This window comes from Nerophis ophidion, linkage group LG10 (genome assembly GCF_033978795.1).
Source record: "Nerophis ophidion isolate RoL-2023_Sa linkage group LG10, RoL_Noph_v1.0, whole genome shotgun sequence".
Taxonomy (NCBI): domain Eukaryota; kingdom Metazoa; phylum Chordata; class Actinopteri; order Syngnathiformes; family Syngnathidae; genus Nerophis; species Nerophis ophidion.
In genome coordinates, this window is record NC_084620.1 from 13567204 (window position 1) to 13581859 (window position 14656).

The 14656-nt window shown below is 43.7% G+C and overlaps 1 protein-coding gene across 6 annotated transcripts; it reads right to left on the reverse strand.

Annotated features, from left to right (window-relative positions):
• Window positions 1-3443: 3443 nt before the first annotated feature.
• LOC133560232 (carbohydrate sulfotransferase 12-like) lies at window positions 3444-14411 on the reverse strand. Of its 6 annotated transcripts, none has more exons than XM_061912514.1 (6): window positions 13932-14411; window positions 13726-13844; window positions 13375-13547; window positions 13091-13234; window positions 5145-5452; window positions 3444-5061 (listed from the first exon to the last, which is right to left on the reverse strand). In XM_061912514.1, the coding sequence occupies exons 2-6, from the start codon at window positions 13841-13843 to the stop codon at window positions 4818-4820; spliced, it is 987 nt and encodes a 328-aa protein (XP_061768498.1). In that variant the 5' UTR covers window position 13844; window positions 13932-14411; the 3' UTR covers window positions 3444-4817. The 6 variants fall into 6 exon arrangements, with proteins under 6 accessions (XP_061768498.1, XP_061768497.1, XP_061768495.1 ...); XM_061912513.1 differs by having other exon boundaries at window positions 13726-13848; XM_061912511.1 differs by having other exon boundaries at window positions 13726-14411.
• Between the last annotated feature and the right edge of the window lie 245 nt (window positions 14412-14656).

The following is a 14656-nucleotide window of genomic DNA, read 5'->3' on the forward strand; positions in this document are numbered from 1 at the left end:
ACTCCTCAGCGGGTCCAAGCTTTTCAGAAGGCAAAATCCGCACTCGCAGGGGCTACTCTTCTCGCCCACCCTGTTTTCCACGGCGCCCGTGGCTTTGTCAAACCTCGGGACACGCCCACGGCCCCGCGCGTCTGCTGCTGAAGAACGGAGACATGTGGGTGTCCAAGTTAAAGCGCCTGACAGCGGACCTTGAAGATATTTCACGCCAGAATGCCGTTCTTGCTCAGAATCACAAATAGTGTGATATTGAAAACCTCCCCAAGCCAGACAAACTTGTGTTCGAAACTTGGAACGCTATCCCCAACTTTTATGTGAACATGAAAAAGTATGCACTTGGAGTCCTGTCGATCTTTGGATCCACATATGCATGTGAGCAGGTGTTCTCCAACATGAACTTTATTAAAAACAAACATGGCACACGCCTCACAGATGAGAGTTTACATTCCTGTGTGAAGATAATGGTGACGTCATACAGCCCCGATGTGGAGACGCTGTGCTCTGCGGTTCAGGAGCAGAAATCACATTGACCGCGTATGATAAATATTTTAATTTCCTATAATTTTGCATATATTCACATGTTTTAATTGTTCAGTGAAACAGACATTTTAATATTTAGGTTGGCAGCTGATGCACGGCGCCAGTAAAAGGATGACATCACAGAGAGAGGACGGCATTTTTGGTTCACTGCCAGTGAATAATTTAAGTTTGGCGTTTTGTTTTTTCATTACTACAAGGAGGACTTAAATAGACATTAAGTATTTTACTTAACCTTCAACCCAATGTCTTTTTCGGAGTTAAAAACGTTTTGTTGCATGCAGAAATTTTATTTCATTTTTTTCTGCAGTCGTTCGTTGATTTCATAAACGTAACCCATCATAGTTTGTTTATACATTGCACAAAGCAAAAAGAAAACTTTATATGCAGTGTTATTTCATTTTTGTATTTTTTATTTTTATTTTATTTTATATTTAAATTTGTATTTTTTTGTCCTGTCCAGCTTCTCAGGCAAATCATATAGTTGATGGAGATGCCCATATCGGCTGTTCACATTTACTTTACAGAAGAGAAGTGTAGGATACTTGTCTTGTTGCCTTATTTAAATTTGACTTTAATAAATGTATTTATATTATCATTTTGTGCAGCCGGGCTGGAGCAGCAAGGGATAGAAAGAGAAAAAAAGGAAGACAGAGGGGGAAATTGTGGGGATCAGAGGGGGGTTAGACAGTGTTATTTCATTTTAAATTTCAAAAGAGTTTTGTGGCTCCCCTTATTTTCTTTAATTTGTGAAACGGGTCAAAATGGCTCTTTGAGTGGTAAAGGTTGCCGACCCCTGTCGTAGACAAATTAAAATAAAGTTGTTTTGCTTTACAAGTGGACAAAGCTACTGACAGCAATAAAGACTCCCTGTTCATCACATACGTCCGCTTTGTGAATGGTAAGTCACTGTGCGAGGATTTACTGTTTTGCAAATACATAAAAAAATAGAGCCACTGCTGATGAGCTGTTCAAGATAATGGACAGTTTCCTCAAAGAACACGACCTTAAATGGGAAAACTCTGTGGACTTTTGCTCCGATGGCACACAGACCATGGCAGGGTCAAGAAACGGGCAGCAGGCTCTAATAAAGCGGGTTGCGCCAAATGCGCATTGGACACACTGCGTCATTCACCGGGAAGCACTCTCATCAAGGCAGCTCAGCCCCGAACTCAATGAGGTTTTAACAGATGTTGTGAGCGCGGTAAATTTGATCAAAACACGAAAAAGTGGCACTTTTAATTTATTTGATATTGAACATGATGCAAGTTTTTTGATTTATTATTGAACTTGATGCAAGTTATTTGATTTATTATTGAACTTGATGCAAGTTATAACACTTTTATTTGATTTATTATTGAAATTGATGCAAGTTATAACACTTTTGTTTTATTTATTATTGAACTTGATGCAAGTTATTTTATTTATTATTGAACTTGATGCAAGTTATACCACAGCTGCACAGTTATTGTATTTATTATTGAACTTGATTTTATTTTATGTTATTGAGTTGGAATGTATACACCTTGATGTTACTTGATGTTCAATAAATTTGAAAATGTTAAACATGGCATTAGCGATCTGTTAGGGCGATAGGGGCAGGTGGGGCTTGAAAACTCCCCTTTGTCCAAAGTGGGGGATGTCAAAAAAAGTTTGAGAACCACTGCTTTAGGGTGGTTTTAATACTCATACACTCCTCTGGAATCTGTATTACTGCCTACATTCTTTCTTTATTTCAATTATCCTGCAATTTTTTATAAACTTTTATCTTAACTATACTCTTCACTTCTGCTTTACTCTGATTAATTTCCATGTTTATTTTTGCTTTAGTCTTTCCTTGCTTTGCAAACATATCTGCTAGTCCGTCAGTTGAAGTATGCACATTTTACAGTCACTTATGACTTTTTAACAGGGCTAATGTTATCATACAGCAGCTAAAACATAAAATACATCTACAACTTACAACATGTTTTCTGTCATTGGAAGTTGAATTCTTGTAGACTGCAATGTGAACATTTCTACTGACACAGAAAACAGTATGCTGTACTTTTCCCTAGTTTGTAAGATGAACAGATTGAAGATGTACTGCCTCTTCTGACTGTGAGTTGCTATTTTTTTCGCAATTTTTTTTTACGTGCTGCAAGACAACGACATAAATAAGTCCCGTTTTACGGTGAAGCCAAGCTCTATTTTATTGATGAAATGGAGTCAAACGTCAATAGTGCTTAGGTTGACTTAGTGAAACACGGTCTTGTAATAGTGCTGGCTGAAAGAAGTGTCTCTGACTAACCAAAACAATTGAGGTATTTGTAGGCAGTAATCGATAGAATAAAAATAAATGAAATGATCGAAATGAAACTTGGGTTTCATGGCTTTGTCAGCCAAAAATGTTCTCGACTCCTGCTCTAGAACTCAGCTTTAATCACTTCGGGAAACTAGGCCATAGTTTTTCCAGCTTTAACACTGCATTGTGACAAATATCTACAGTTAAAAATTATTGCAAAAAGAATGTTCGCTCTGGGGGTCTCCTAGCTAGCGTGTCACTCCAGACACAGGCTTTATCCCGCCTTCTTTCTGTAAATCACCAGGAGGTCGCAAATGTTTTTGGTTATGCGGTCACACTGTACACCTGTGGTTTTCGGCCTTCCTTGGCTCTGACATCCACACGTTGATTGATCCGCGCTTAGAATACCAATTGGAGTTCTTTTTGTCATTTCAATAGTCTCTGTGCGACGTCTTTACCGGTCAGCTGCACTCGTCTTCCTGCACTCTCCTCACCTGATCTCGCATTGGCTCCTGAGAGGTATCCCACAATCAGTAAGGTGTTTGTAAAAATCGTGCCATGTCTCTGCCACCACACAGACCATATGATTGTGCACAAAATGTCACAAAAGCAGGAGGACGACGAGCAGGTTAGACAAGTATTTAATTACTGCAACATATACCACAATGAGGTGAAGCAGGGAAGGGCTCAAAACCCTGAGCAGTCTACAAGCAATACAGTCCTTGCGTGACAATAAACACAAAACAATCCTCGAACCCTGACTTAAGGTCGAGGCAGGCATAAATAGCAGCCTGATTGGCAACTGCAACCAGATGTGCCAGGGTTCCAATCAAGGACAGGTGAGGGAAAGAGCGCTCAGAGAGACATGCAGGAAGTGGAACTAAAAGAAGAGCGATGACCAGGAAATTAACAAGAAAATAAGGAAAAATGAAAAACAAGTGTTGCGATGAGGTGGCGATTTGTCCAGGGTGTACGCCGCCTTTCGCCTGATTGTAGCTGATATAGGCACCAGCGCCCCCCGCGACACTGGGGTAGCCAAAGTGCCGTACGATAGGCAGATTAAAAGATTACACACAAAAAACGAGCAAAGACAACACAACACAAACAGCATGGTAAAAAATAAATAAACAAATATATAAATAAAACATAGAAACAAATGCTACAAATTAGCAGTGCTGCTAATTTTTGTAGCAACGCTTTTGCTGCATACTTGTTCGGCATCTTGCCACTTGAAGCCAAACCACCGCCAGACAAAGGACCCATGCTGTGTTTCTTGGGAATTAATTCTTCCTTCATTTGTTACCAGATTCGCACCTTCTTTCTCTCGTATTACCACTCGCACCGCACCGCTAGCATCACAGCTAACGTTACCTCTACCTGCTCCGCGAGAGCTTGTGACGTTGCATGCGCGACAGTATGTGACGTATGTAAGAAGGTGCGCTTGTTTTATCTCTCTGTGAGAAGGAGAGACAAGAAAGAGTGAGAAGAGCCTGTAGTGTAATGCCCGCAGCTAAAAGCAACTGCCTGAGAACGTATACTCGAATATCACGATATAATCATTTTCTATATCGCACAGAGACAAACCTGCGATATATCGAGTATATTCGATATATCGCCCAGCCTTAGTTGGAATTCAACTCAGTAGACGAGAGGGTAGCTTCCCTCCTCCTACGGGTGGGGGGAAGGATCGTGACTGTTATTTGTGCTTAAGCACCAAACAGCAGCTCAGAGTGTCCGCCATTTTTGTATTCCTTCCAACGAGTACAGGACTGTGCTCCCTCAGGTGATTCCCTTGTTCTGCTGGGTGACTGTCTTAGGTTAAGTCGGCCCTGCCAGTGACATCCACTGACGTCACTATGTGCGTCCAAATGCACAACTGTATCAAAGAGGAGAATTTTGTCCAAGTCAAAATAAATGTTTGGCTTCTACAGGAGGACTGTGCTCTTTGGTGAACGCCCACTACGGTTTAGCAAATACCCGAAAGAGGGCTCCACCTCTATTATATGTTGTTGAGTAAAAAGTAAGGGATTTTGTAACCAAACAGCTTATAGTCCTTCTCGTAAAGCTTGTAAAGTCTCCTTCTGTCTTCCAGGGGCACTGCTTTAAACCACTCTGACAATGACGCAAGGTACGTCACATTTTCGTAGGCTGATGGAAACTTGATGAGCTCCTGCAGGTTCAAGGACGTTATCAGTTGCAGGGCATCTTCCTGAAGCCTTTCCTGATGCCCAATAAAGTCGTACCTGAGCACAACAAACCAACATTAAACTGGGGTGTATTTTTCAGCTCTGGAGATAATGGAGAAGATAAAGAAGGTGCAGTTTACTCAATGAAGCAGGGTTGACACAGGCGGTGCATCTGCCTCCAGTGAGGCTCAAATGGATCTGTTAATGTTGTCCTTGGGTCTAGGAGGTACTGGACAAAGTTATAGAAAGTGGGCTGAATGCCAGAAACAAATGCTTCTTCCACGTTCAAAGGGGGGTCGGACTGGTTGCTGTAGCGACGCAGAAAGAGTCGGCCAAATCTTTCGTAGAAGACCTGGTTGGGGGTCAGGAACTTGTCCCGAAAGGCTGAGACAAGTCGCACAAAGGGTTCACGGACAAACATGAACTTGGTGTAGTGCTTCAACTTGGCCTGCAAGCAAAATAAATGATTTGCATCATCACCTTATCAATGTATGTGTACTTTTTACATGCACCTGATGACATCTACTAGATCAACAACTGTGGGCTGTTTTTAAAGGGGTCATTATGCAAAACCAAGTTTTCTTACCTGTTGGTGTTTATGTATATTCAGGATTCCCATAACACCAGGAAATGTGAATTCAAACCATGGGGGCATGGTGGAGATATTAATTAAACACTTTTGCCTCTTTTCAAATGTGTCATTTAGAATTTGAGACTTCAGTGACATATTTGGTCTTAGCTATGTCTGCAGATCTGTCCATATACGTAAAGGTTTACTTGAAGAGCTTTGCGCAAGTCCACCTGTTTTATTCAGTTGGAGTTCAAAGTTATAGTCATTGCGTTAATTTTTTTTCCTCCATCCTTTTATTGTGGAACAAACTGGCTAGTACTTGCACATGCATGCTAAAATTCTCTGCTATTGCCATTTCTAATAAATCCATCCATCCTTCTTCTTACGCTTATCCAAAGTCGGTTCAATGGGGCAGCAGTCCAAGCAGAGAAGCCCTGACTTCCTTCTACCCTGCTACTTTGTCTAGCTCTTCCCGGGGGATCTCGAGGCATTCCCGGGTCAGCTGGGAGACAAAAGTCTCTCCATTGTGTCCTGCATATTCCCAGTGGTCTGTTACCCGTCAAACGTGCCCTAAACACCTCCCCACAGAGGCGTTAAGGGATCTTTCTGACCAGATGCCCAAAACACCTAATTCAGCTCCTCTCGATGTGGAGGAGCAGCAGTTTTACTCTGAGCTCCTTTTGAATGACAAAGCTTCTTACCCTATCTCGAAAGGAGAGCCCCGCTACCCGACAAAGGAAAATCAGTTCCGCTTGTACCTGTGATCTTGTCCTTTTAGTTATAACCCAAAGCTTATGACTATCATCAGTGCGGGTAGGGACGTAAATTGACCCATAAAATTGAGAGCTTTGCCTTCCGGCTTAGGTTATTTTTCACCGCGCTGGACCAATGCAGGGTCTGCATCACTACAGATGCTTCAACTACCTACCTGTCAATCTCATGATCCACTCTTCCCTCACTCATGAACAAGACCCCAAAGTACTTGAACTCCTCCACTTAGGGCAGGACCTCTTCACCAAGCCAAAGATGGCATTACATCCTTTTCCAGGTGAGAACCATGGACAATGAGCTCACCACCCATAGGAGGGGGGACCCACGTTGCCTCTGCGGCTGTGCCCACCCGGGCCCCGTGTGGCCGCAGGCCCGGCCAACAGGTGCTCCTCATCGAGCCTCACCTCCAGGCCTGGCTCCAAAGGGGGGCTCTGGTAATCCGTGTCTGGGAATGGGAAAACTGAGTTCCCGTTGTTTATTCACAGAAGTCTTTGAGCTGCTTTTTGTCTTCTCTCATCTAGGTCTTGTTTGTTATGGGAGACCCTACCAGGGACATTGAAACCCCGAACAACATAGCTCCTAGGATTATTGGGACACGCCTCTACCACGATAAGGTCGCAGCTCAGGGAGGAGCTGCTACCTTACTTTCCTACTTTTTTACTTCCTAATGAAAAGTAGCGTATAGTTCTAACCTATATCTGTCAGTGGACTCAATATGGAGGCGCTAAAAACTGGTGGAGACGTAGTCGAAGCAGGCTTGGCCTGGAGGAGGGCTTTGAAACGTAAATAAGACAGCCTATTATACTGTGCATTCTGAATTGACAGTCAGAAAGCGGCTCGAAGATGGTCTGTAAAACTAAATCGAGGCAACCTTTTCACCAAAGCCCCACCATTCTACTATATGTGGACCACAGGGAAGTGTTTTAAAGGGGACATATTTTGATGTTTTTGCACATTTAAATAACTTCCTTGTGGCCGCTTTCTGAACGTCTCTTCAGGATGGACCATTTTCTGAGCGGTCCTATTTACATACCTTCACTTCGAGAGTGTCTTCTGACCGTCAGCCATGTGGTAGTTTTTAGCTTTTAGCACTATCATATTGAGTCGGCTGACAGATATAAGTGAGAAATCTACACTACTTTGTATCATAATGGCAACAGCGGAGGATGCATTTGCATGCACGAGCTCGTCTGAACCAAAACATGAAGATAGAGAAAAATAATTTTATTGATTACAGTGTCAAAACTACAATGGCAGACTAGTGCCATTTTCTATAATATACCTTATGGAGACATTTGCTGATGTCCCTTTTGGGAAAAACGCCACAAACTGGGCAATTTTTTCGGCAAAGTATGAAGGTAGGCAAAGTGGTTCCATAAATATCTACCCCATGCCTCCATGGCTTTATTTTAAATTGTTGGGAATTATGAAGACCCTAAGTACACAAAAACCATTACCAATATATAAGAAAAGTCGGTTTTACACAGTAGGGCTCCTTTGAATTTAAAACAAATGTCATAATATAACCCCTTTGATGTGTTGGGAGGATCTCTTTCTGTATGTTGTGAACTCCTGTTTTAATACCCGTTTTATGCCACAGCCGATGTCATAATGTTAGACCAGGGGTGACCAAAGTGGGGCCTGTGGGCCAAATTCAATTTGCTGAGTCACCCTGTCAGATCTACATGCCCACGGCCCATTGGTACATTTTCCCTTTGGCTATTGGATGCAAAAAGTTTGGGCACGCCTGTCTTAGATTACTAATTAAAGTTTAGACTAAATTGAACAGTGAACCTCGCTGATTGAGGCATAGAAGTGGACTCCATTTAAACATACAAACCCCGTTTCTATATGATTTTTGGAAATTGTGTTAGATGTAAATACAAACAAAATACAATGATTTGCAAATCATTTTCAACCCATATCTAGTTTAATATGCTACAAAGACAACATATTTGATGTTCAAACTTTTTTTTTTCCAAATAATCATTAATTTTAGAATTTGATGCCAGCAACCCGTGACAAAGAAGTTGGGAAAGGTGGCAATAAATACTGATAAAGTTGAGGAATGCTCATCAAACACTTATTTGGAACATCCCACAGGCGTGCTGGCTAATTGGGAACAGGTGGGTGCCATGATTGGGTATAAAAACAGCTTTTCAAAAAATGCAAACAGTTTAAGAACAACTTTTCTCAAAGTGCAATTGCAAGAAATTTAGAACTTTCAAAATAATATCATCAAAAGTATCAGAGAATCTGGAGAATTCACTCCATGTAAGCAGCATGGTCAGAAACCAACATTGAATGACCGGGACCTTCGATTCCTCAGTATCAAAAACCAACATCAATCTCTAAAGGATATCACCACATGAGGTCAGGAACACTTCTGAAAACCACTGTCACTAAATACGGTTTGTCGCTACATCTGTAAGTGCAAGTTAAAGCTCGACTATACAAAGCAAAAGCCATTTATCAACAACATCCAGAAACGCCGCCGGCTTCTCTGGGCCTGAGATCATCAAAGATTGACTGATGCAAAGTGGGTAAGTGTTCTTTGGTCTGACAAGTCCACATTTCAAATTGTTTTTGGAAATATTCGACATCGTGTCACGCAGACCAAAGGGGAAGCGAACCATCCATCGGGGCGGCATGGCGTAGTGGGTAGAGCGGCCGGGCCAGAAACCTGAGGGTTGCAGGTTCGCTTCCCACCTATCCATCCATCCATCCATCATCTTCCGCTTATCCGAGGTCGGGTCGCGGGGGCAGCAGCCTAAGCAGGTAAGCCCAGACTTCCCTATCTCCAGCCACTTCGTCTAGCTCTTCCCGGGGGATCCCGAGGCGTTCCCAGGCCAGCCGGGAGACATAGTCTTCCCAACGTGTCCTGGGTCTTCCCCGTGGCCTCCTACCAGCTGGACGTGCCCTAAACACCTCCCTAGGGAGGCGTTCGGGTGGCATCCTGACCAGATGCCCGAACCACCTCATCTGGCTCCTCTCAATGTGGAGGAGCAGCGGCTTTACGTTGAGTTCCTCCCTGATGGCAGAGCTTCTCACCCTATCTCTAAAGGAGAGCCCCGCCACCCGGCGGAGGAAACTCATTTCGGCCGCTTGTACCCGTGATCTTATCCTTTCAGTCATGACCCAAAGCTCATGACCATAGGTGAGGATGGGAACGTAGATCGACCGTTAAATTGAGAGCTTTGCCTTCCGGCTCAGCTCCTTCTTCACCACAACGGATCGATACAACGTCCGCATTACTGAAGACACCGCACCGATCCGCCTGTCAATCTCACGATCCACTCTTCCCCCACTCGTGAACAAGACTCCTAGGTACTTGAACTCCTCCACTTGGGGCAGGGTCTCCTCTCCAACCCGGAGATGGCACTCCACCCTTTTCCGGGCGAGAACCATGGACTCGGACTTGGAGGTGCTGATTCTCATTCCGGTCGCTTCACACTCGGCTGCGAACCGATTCAGTGAGAGCTGAAGATCCCGGCCAGATGAAGCCATCAGGACTACATCATCTGCAAAAAGCAGAGACCTAATCCCGTGGCCACCAAACCGGATCCCCTCAACGCCTTGGCTGCGCCTAGAAATTCTGTCCATAAAAGTTATGAACAGAATCGGTGACAAAGGACAGCCTTGGCGGAGTCCAACCCTCACTGGAAACGTGTCCGACTTACTGCCAGCAATGCGGACCAAGCTCTGACACTGATCATACAGGGAGCGGACTGCCACAATAAGACAGTCCGGTACCCCATACTCTCTGAGCACTCCCCACAGGACTTCCCGAGGGACACGGTCGAATGCCTTCTCCAAGTCCACAAAGCACATGTAGACTAGTTGGGCAAACTCCCATGCACCCTCAAAAACCCTGCCGAGAGTATAGAGATGGTCCACAGTTCCACGACCAGGACAAAAACCACACTGTTCCTCCTGAATCCGAGGTTCGACTATCCGGTGAAGCCTCCTCTCCAGTACACCTGAATAAACCTTACCGGGAAGGCTGAGGAGTGTGATCCCAAGATAGTTGGAACACACCCTCCGGTTCCCCTTCTTAAAGAGAGGGACCACCATCCCGGTCTGCCAATCCAAAGGTACCGCCCCCGATGTCCACGCGATGCTGCAGAGTCTTGTCAACCAAAACAGCCCCACAGCATCCGGAGCCTTAAGGAACTCCCGCCGAGGAGCTTTTTAACTACCTCAGCGACCACAGCCCCAGAAATAGGAGAGTCCACCACAGATTCCCCAGGCACCGCTTCCTCAAAGGAAGATGTGTTGGTGGGATTGAGGAGGTCTTCGAAGTATTCCCTCCACCGATCCACAACATCTGCAGTCGAAGTCAGCAGAACACCATGCGCACCATACACGGTGTTGATAGTGCACTGCTTCCCCTTCCTGAGGCGGCGTATGGTGGTCCAGAATCGCTTCGAAGCCGTCCGGAAGTCGTTTTCCATGGCTTCCCCGAACTCTTCCCATGTCCGAGTTTTTGTCTCCGCGACCGCTAAAGCTGCACACCGCTTGGCCCGTCGGTACCCGTCCGTACCCGTTCAGTGCCTCCGGAGTCCTATGAGCCAAAAGAACCAGATAGGACTCCTTCTTCAGCTTGACGGCATCCCTCACTGCTGGTGCCCCAACTCCGGGCCTGGCTCCAGAGCGGGGCCCCGGTGACCCGTGTCCGGGCGAGCGAAATCTGAGTTCATTTTGTTGTAATTCCATAGAAGTCTTTGAGCTGCTCTTTGTCTGATCACTCACCTAGGACCTGTTTGTCTTGGGAGACCCTACCAGGGGGCATGAAAGCCCCCCGACAACATAGCTCCTAGGATCATTGGGACACGCAAACTCCTCTACCACGGTAAGGTAGCAGCTCAGAGAGGAGGCTTCCCACCTACTGACATCCAAATCGCTGCCGTTGTGTCCTTAGGCAGGACACTTCACCCTTGCCCCCGGTGCCGCTCACACTGGTGAATGAATGATTGTTGGTGGTCGGAGAGGCCGTAGGCGCAAACTGGCCGCCACGCTTCCGTCAGTCTACCCCAGGGCAGCTGTGGCTACTGATGTAGCTTACCACCACCTTCGTGTGAATGAATGATGGGTTCCCACTTCTCTGTGAGCACTTTGAGAATCTAATAATAGAAAAGCGCGATATAAATCTAATCCATTATTATTATTATTATCCAGACTGTTATCGACGCAAAGTTCAAAAGCCAGCATCTGTGATGGTATTGGGGTGCATTAGTGCCCAAGGCATGGGTAACTTACACATGTGTGAAGGCCCCATTAATGCTGAAAGGTACATACAGGTTTTGGAACAACATATGCTGCCATCTAAGTGCTGTCTTTTTCATGGACGCCCCTGCTTATTTCAGCAAGACAATGCCAAGCCATATTCAGCACGTGTTACAACAGCGTGGCTTCGTAAAAAAAGAGTACGGGTACTTTCCCGGCCCGCCTGCAGTCCAGACCTGTCTCCCATCGAAAATGTGTGACGCATTATGAAGCGTAAACTACGACAGCGGAGACCCCGGACTGTTGAATGACTGAAACTCTACATAAGACATGAATGGGAAAGAATTCCACTTTCAAAGCTTCAACAATTAGTTTCCTCAGATCCAAAACGTTCATTGAGTGTTGTTAAATGAAAAAGTGATGAAACACAGTGGTGAACATGCCCTTTCCCAACTACTTTGGCACGTGTTGCCGCCATGAAATTATAAGTTAATTATCATTTGCAAAAAAGAATAAAGTTTATGAGTTTGAACATCAAATATCTTGTCTTTGTAGTGCATTTAATTGAATATGGGTTGAAAAGGATTTGCAAATCATTATATTCCGTTTATATTTACATCATTGGTTCTTAAACTTGTTGGAAGTACCAAACCCCACCGGTTTCATATGCGCATTCACCGAACCCTCCTTTTTTTCAAATTCAAGACAAAATTTTATGTTTTTGTTTTTTTTACTGGTGCACAAAACGAAGCGTGTATGAACATCACCTTGTTCAAAGAACAGAACCAACACAGTGCATGAACTCACGAAAAAAAATACACACTTGGAAATCAGAGTGGCTTCTGCTGTTGCCTTTTGAGGGACCAGTTCAGTGTGGCTTCACCTTGGCAAGTGCCACTCTCAAGTCATTTTCACAGCAGTCTGTTCCTTTTCTTTGTTTTCCACCCAGCTATACAATACTAGTACACAGCTCATGTAAAACAATATTTTTTTGTTATTTTCATTGCAGGTGGGCCAAAACACTTGTACTAGAAAATAATCTCATGGAAATGACTGCTGTCTTTTGATTATAACAATAAAACATTGAACTTGTTATTTAGTCAGGTTTGGGACAGGTGTGCTGCTGCTGTGGCCACAGTGTATGTGCACATCGGATGTTGCTCACATGTGCTCCACTGAATGCTTAACGAGTTTTTGTGTTTGCTCACACATATGGAAAATTAGAGGGAACATTGTTTGGGGGTATCCATAATACGCCGATAGGGAAAAGTTTTTATTTGTACAATGAGTCGGGTGTGTCTTGACCTCTGTGGCGGAGGCAACGTCGAACCCCTGAGGATGACTCACTGAACCCCTAGGATTCGATCGAACCCAGGTTAAGAACCACTGATTTACATCCAACTTAATTTACCAACTTATATGGAAACAGGGTTTGAAATTGCAGTTTGGAAACATTAAAGAATGGAATGACGTCAAGCATTCCTTACTGTTCACACTAAATGAGAGCTAAATGCTCACCTCCCTTTCGTCTTTCGAGTAGCTAGCAAGACGAGGCAGACCCTCAGGATTGTGGGCCTCTTCGGAAGATATGCTCATGAGATCAGGGTACGGCTTGCCATGATTTAGTGCAAGGAACAACCTCCTCAAATTAGTGCATGCCACCTGGAGAAAGGAACACGATAAGCTATAGCAAACTTTTAACACTAACCTAATAATTATTTCAATAAAAGATCCAGTTATCTGAAGACATCAAATCATTAATAGAATATTTGCTCATGTTGGTCTGTTTGTGCGCGCCCCACCTTTGGTATGAAGCAGTAAATGACACCATGTTCATCATCCACAAGGAGTTGTCGTAGCACTCCATTGATACGTTTGTCCGAGCTTTGCTTATCTTTGGGAAATTCCTCTATGTCTTCTCTGCACGCGTCTCTCAGTATCCTCTTCCTCAGCTCCTGCTCCTGGACCATGCTCCCTGCTCGAAACCACAAAATGTACTGACACATAAGAGCAAAGATTGCCATATTCAAGCATGCTCCCAAAGCAAGTACTGCTATGTCAGTACAGATGTCAAAGGCAGTAGAGAACACAAACAAAAATTCAGGTCCACCTTGTTCAGGAGTCAGTAAGAATGAAAAATCCAACATTCCTACCTGTTGACATTTCCCCATGGTAATAGAAGAAAATCACACAGATGTATGTCACTAAAGCAAGGAGCGGCAGAACATATCTATGAGGTACCATTGTTGTCAGCTTTTTACAACATCTCATCCTGTCTGGGAAGAAGAATAGGTAAAACCTACAAAGTACTATTTTTTAAGTCTAGTACTTTTTATTATAATATAGTTGCAGAACTCACCTCACAGTGTTGTCACCTTCCAGCACGTCTGTAACTTTGAGGTATCAATCCTAGTCAATATGTCTCACCAAAAGACAAACTATGAAAGAAACATTCAAAGGGTGTGGTCAAAATTCACTTTATAGTTATAGTTCGCCTTTTCGTGAAGTATAAGATAGAGATTTGTTAATATCAGAGAGCTCGTCCTGTCTTCTGGGCCTTTTTGACAGTACTTAGCGCACAGCGGAAGAGCAAGTTTGGCTAGTTAAACATGTTCCAACTGATGTTCAAGGCAGCAACATAACATGTAATTAAAAATCCTCAGGCAAAGTCGTTTCACAAGTATGAAGTGCAACAAATTGCAAAATAATAATTTTAACAGAGTGGGTTTTGTTGACACACAGATGATCAAATATTGATCTTCAGCTTGAACAACTTTTGGATGGATGAGATTTAAAACATTATAAAGTCGTTAAATGGATAAAGAAATGAGTGTTTTTGGTTTCTGAATTGTCAGGGAAGACTTAAAATAGCTTTACTGTGTAAGCAACAAAGAATACCTCATTTATGTATTTTTTTATTTTTTTTTTTTTTCTTAAAGGGTTCATGTTATGATTTTCTAAATTTAATACACTTCCTTGAGGTCTACGTAACATATAATAGTGGTTCTTTGTTTAAAATGTTGCATGGGTCATATTTTTACGGACCATCTTTAAGCATACTTCCCAACCTTGAGACCTCTATAT

Excerpts from the sequence above, each read along its gene's own strand:
- LOC133560232 (XM_061912510.1), bottom strand. The coding sequence starts at position 13,743 with ATGGGGAAATGTCAACAGGTAGGAATGTTGGATTTTTCATTCTTACTG. Across the intron at positions 5,453-13,090 it reads ACTCGAAAGACGAAAGGGAG|GCCAAGTTGAAGCACTACAC; the intron begins GTGAGCATTTAG and ends TTTTGCTTGCAG. Across the intron at positions 5,062-5,144 it reads TGTCAACCCTGCTTCATTGA|GTACGACTTTATTGGGCATC; the intron begins GTAAACTGCACC and ends TGTTGTGCTCAG.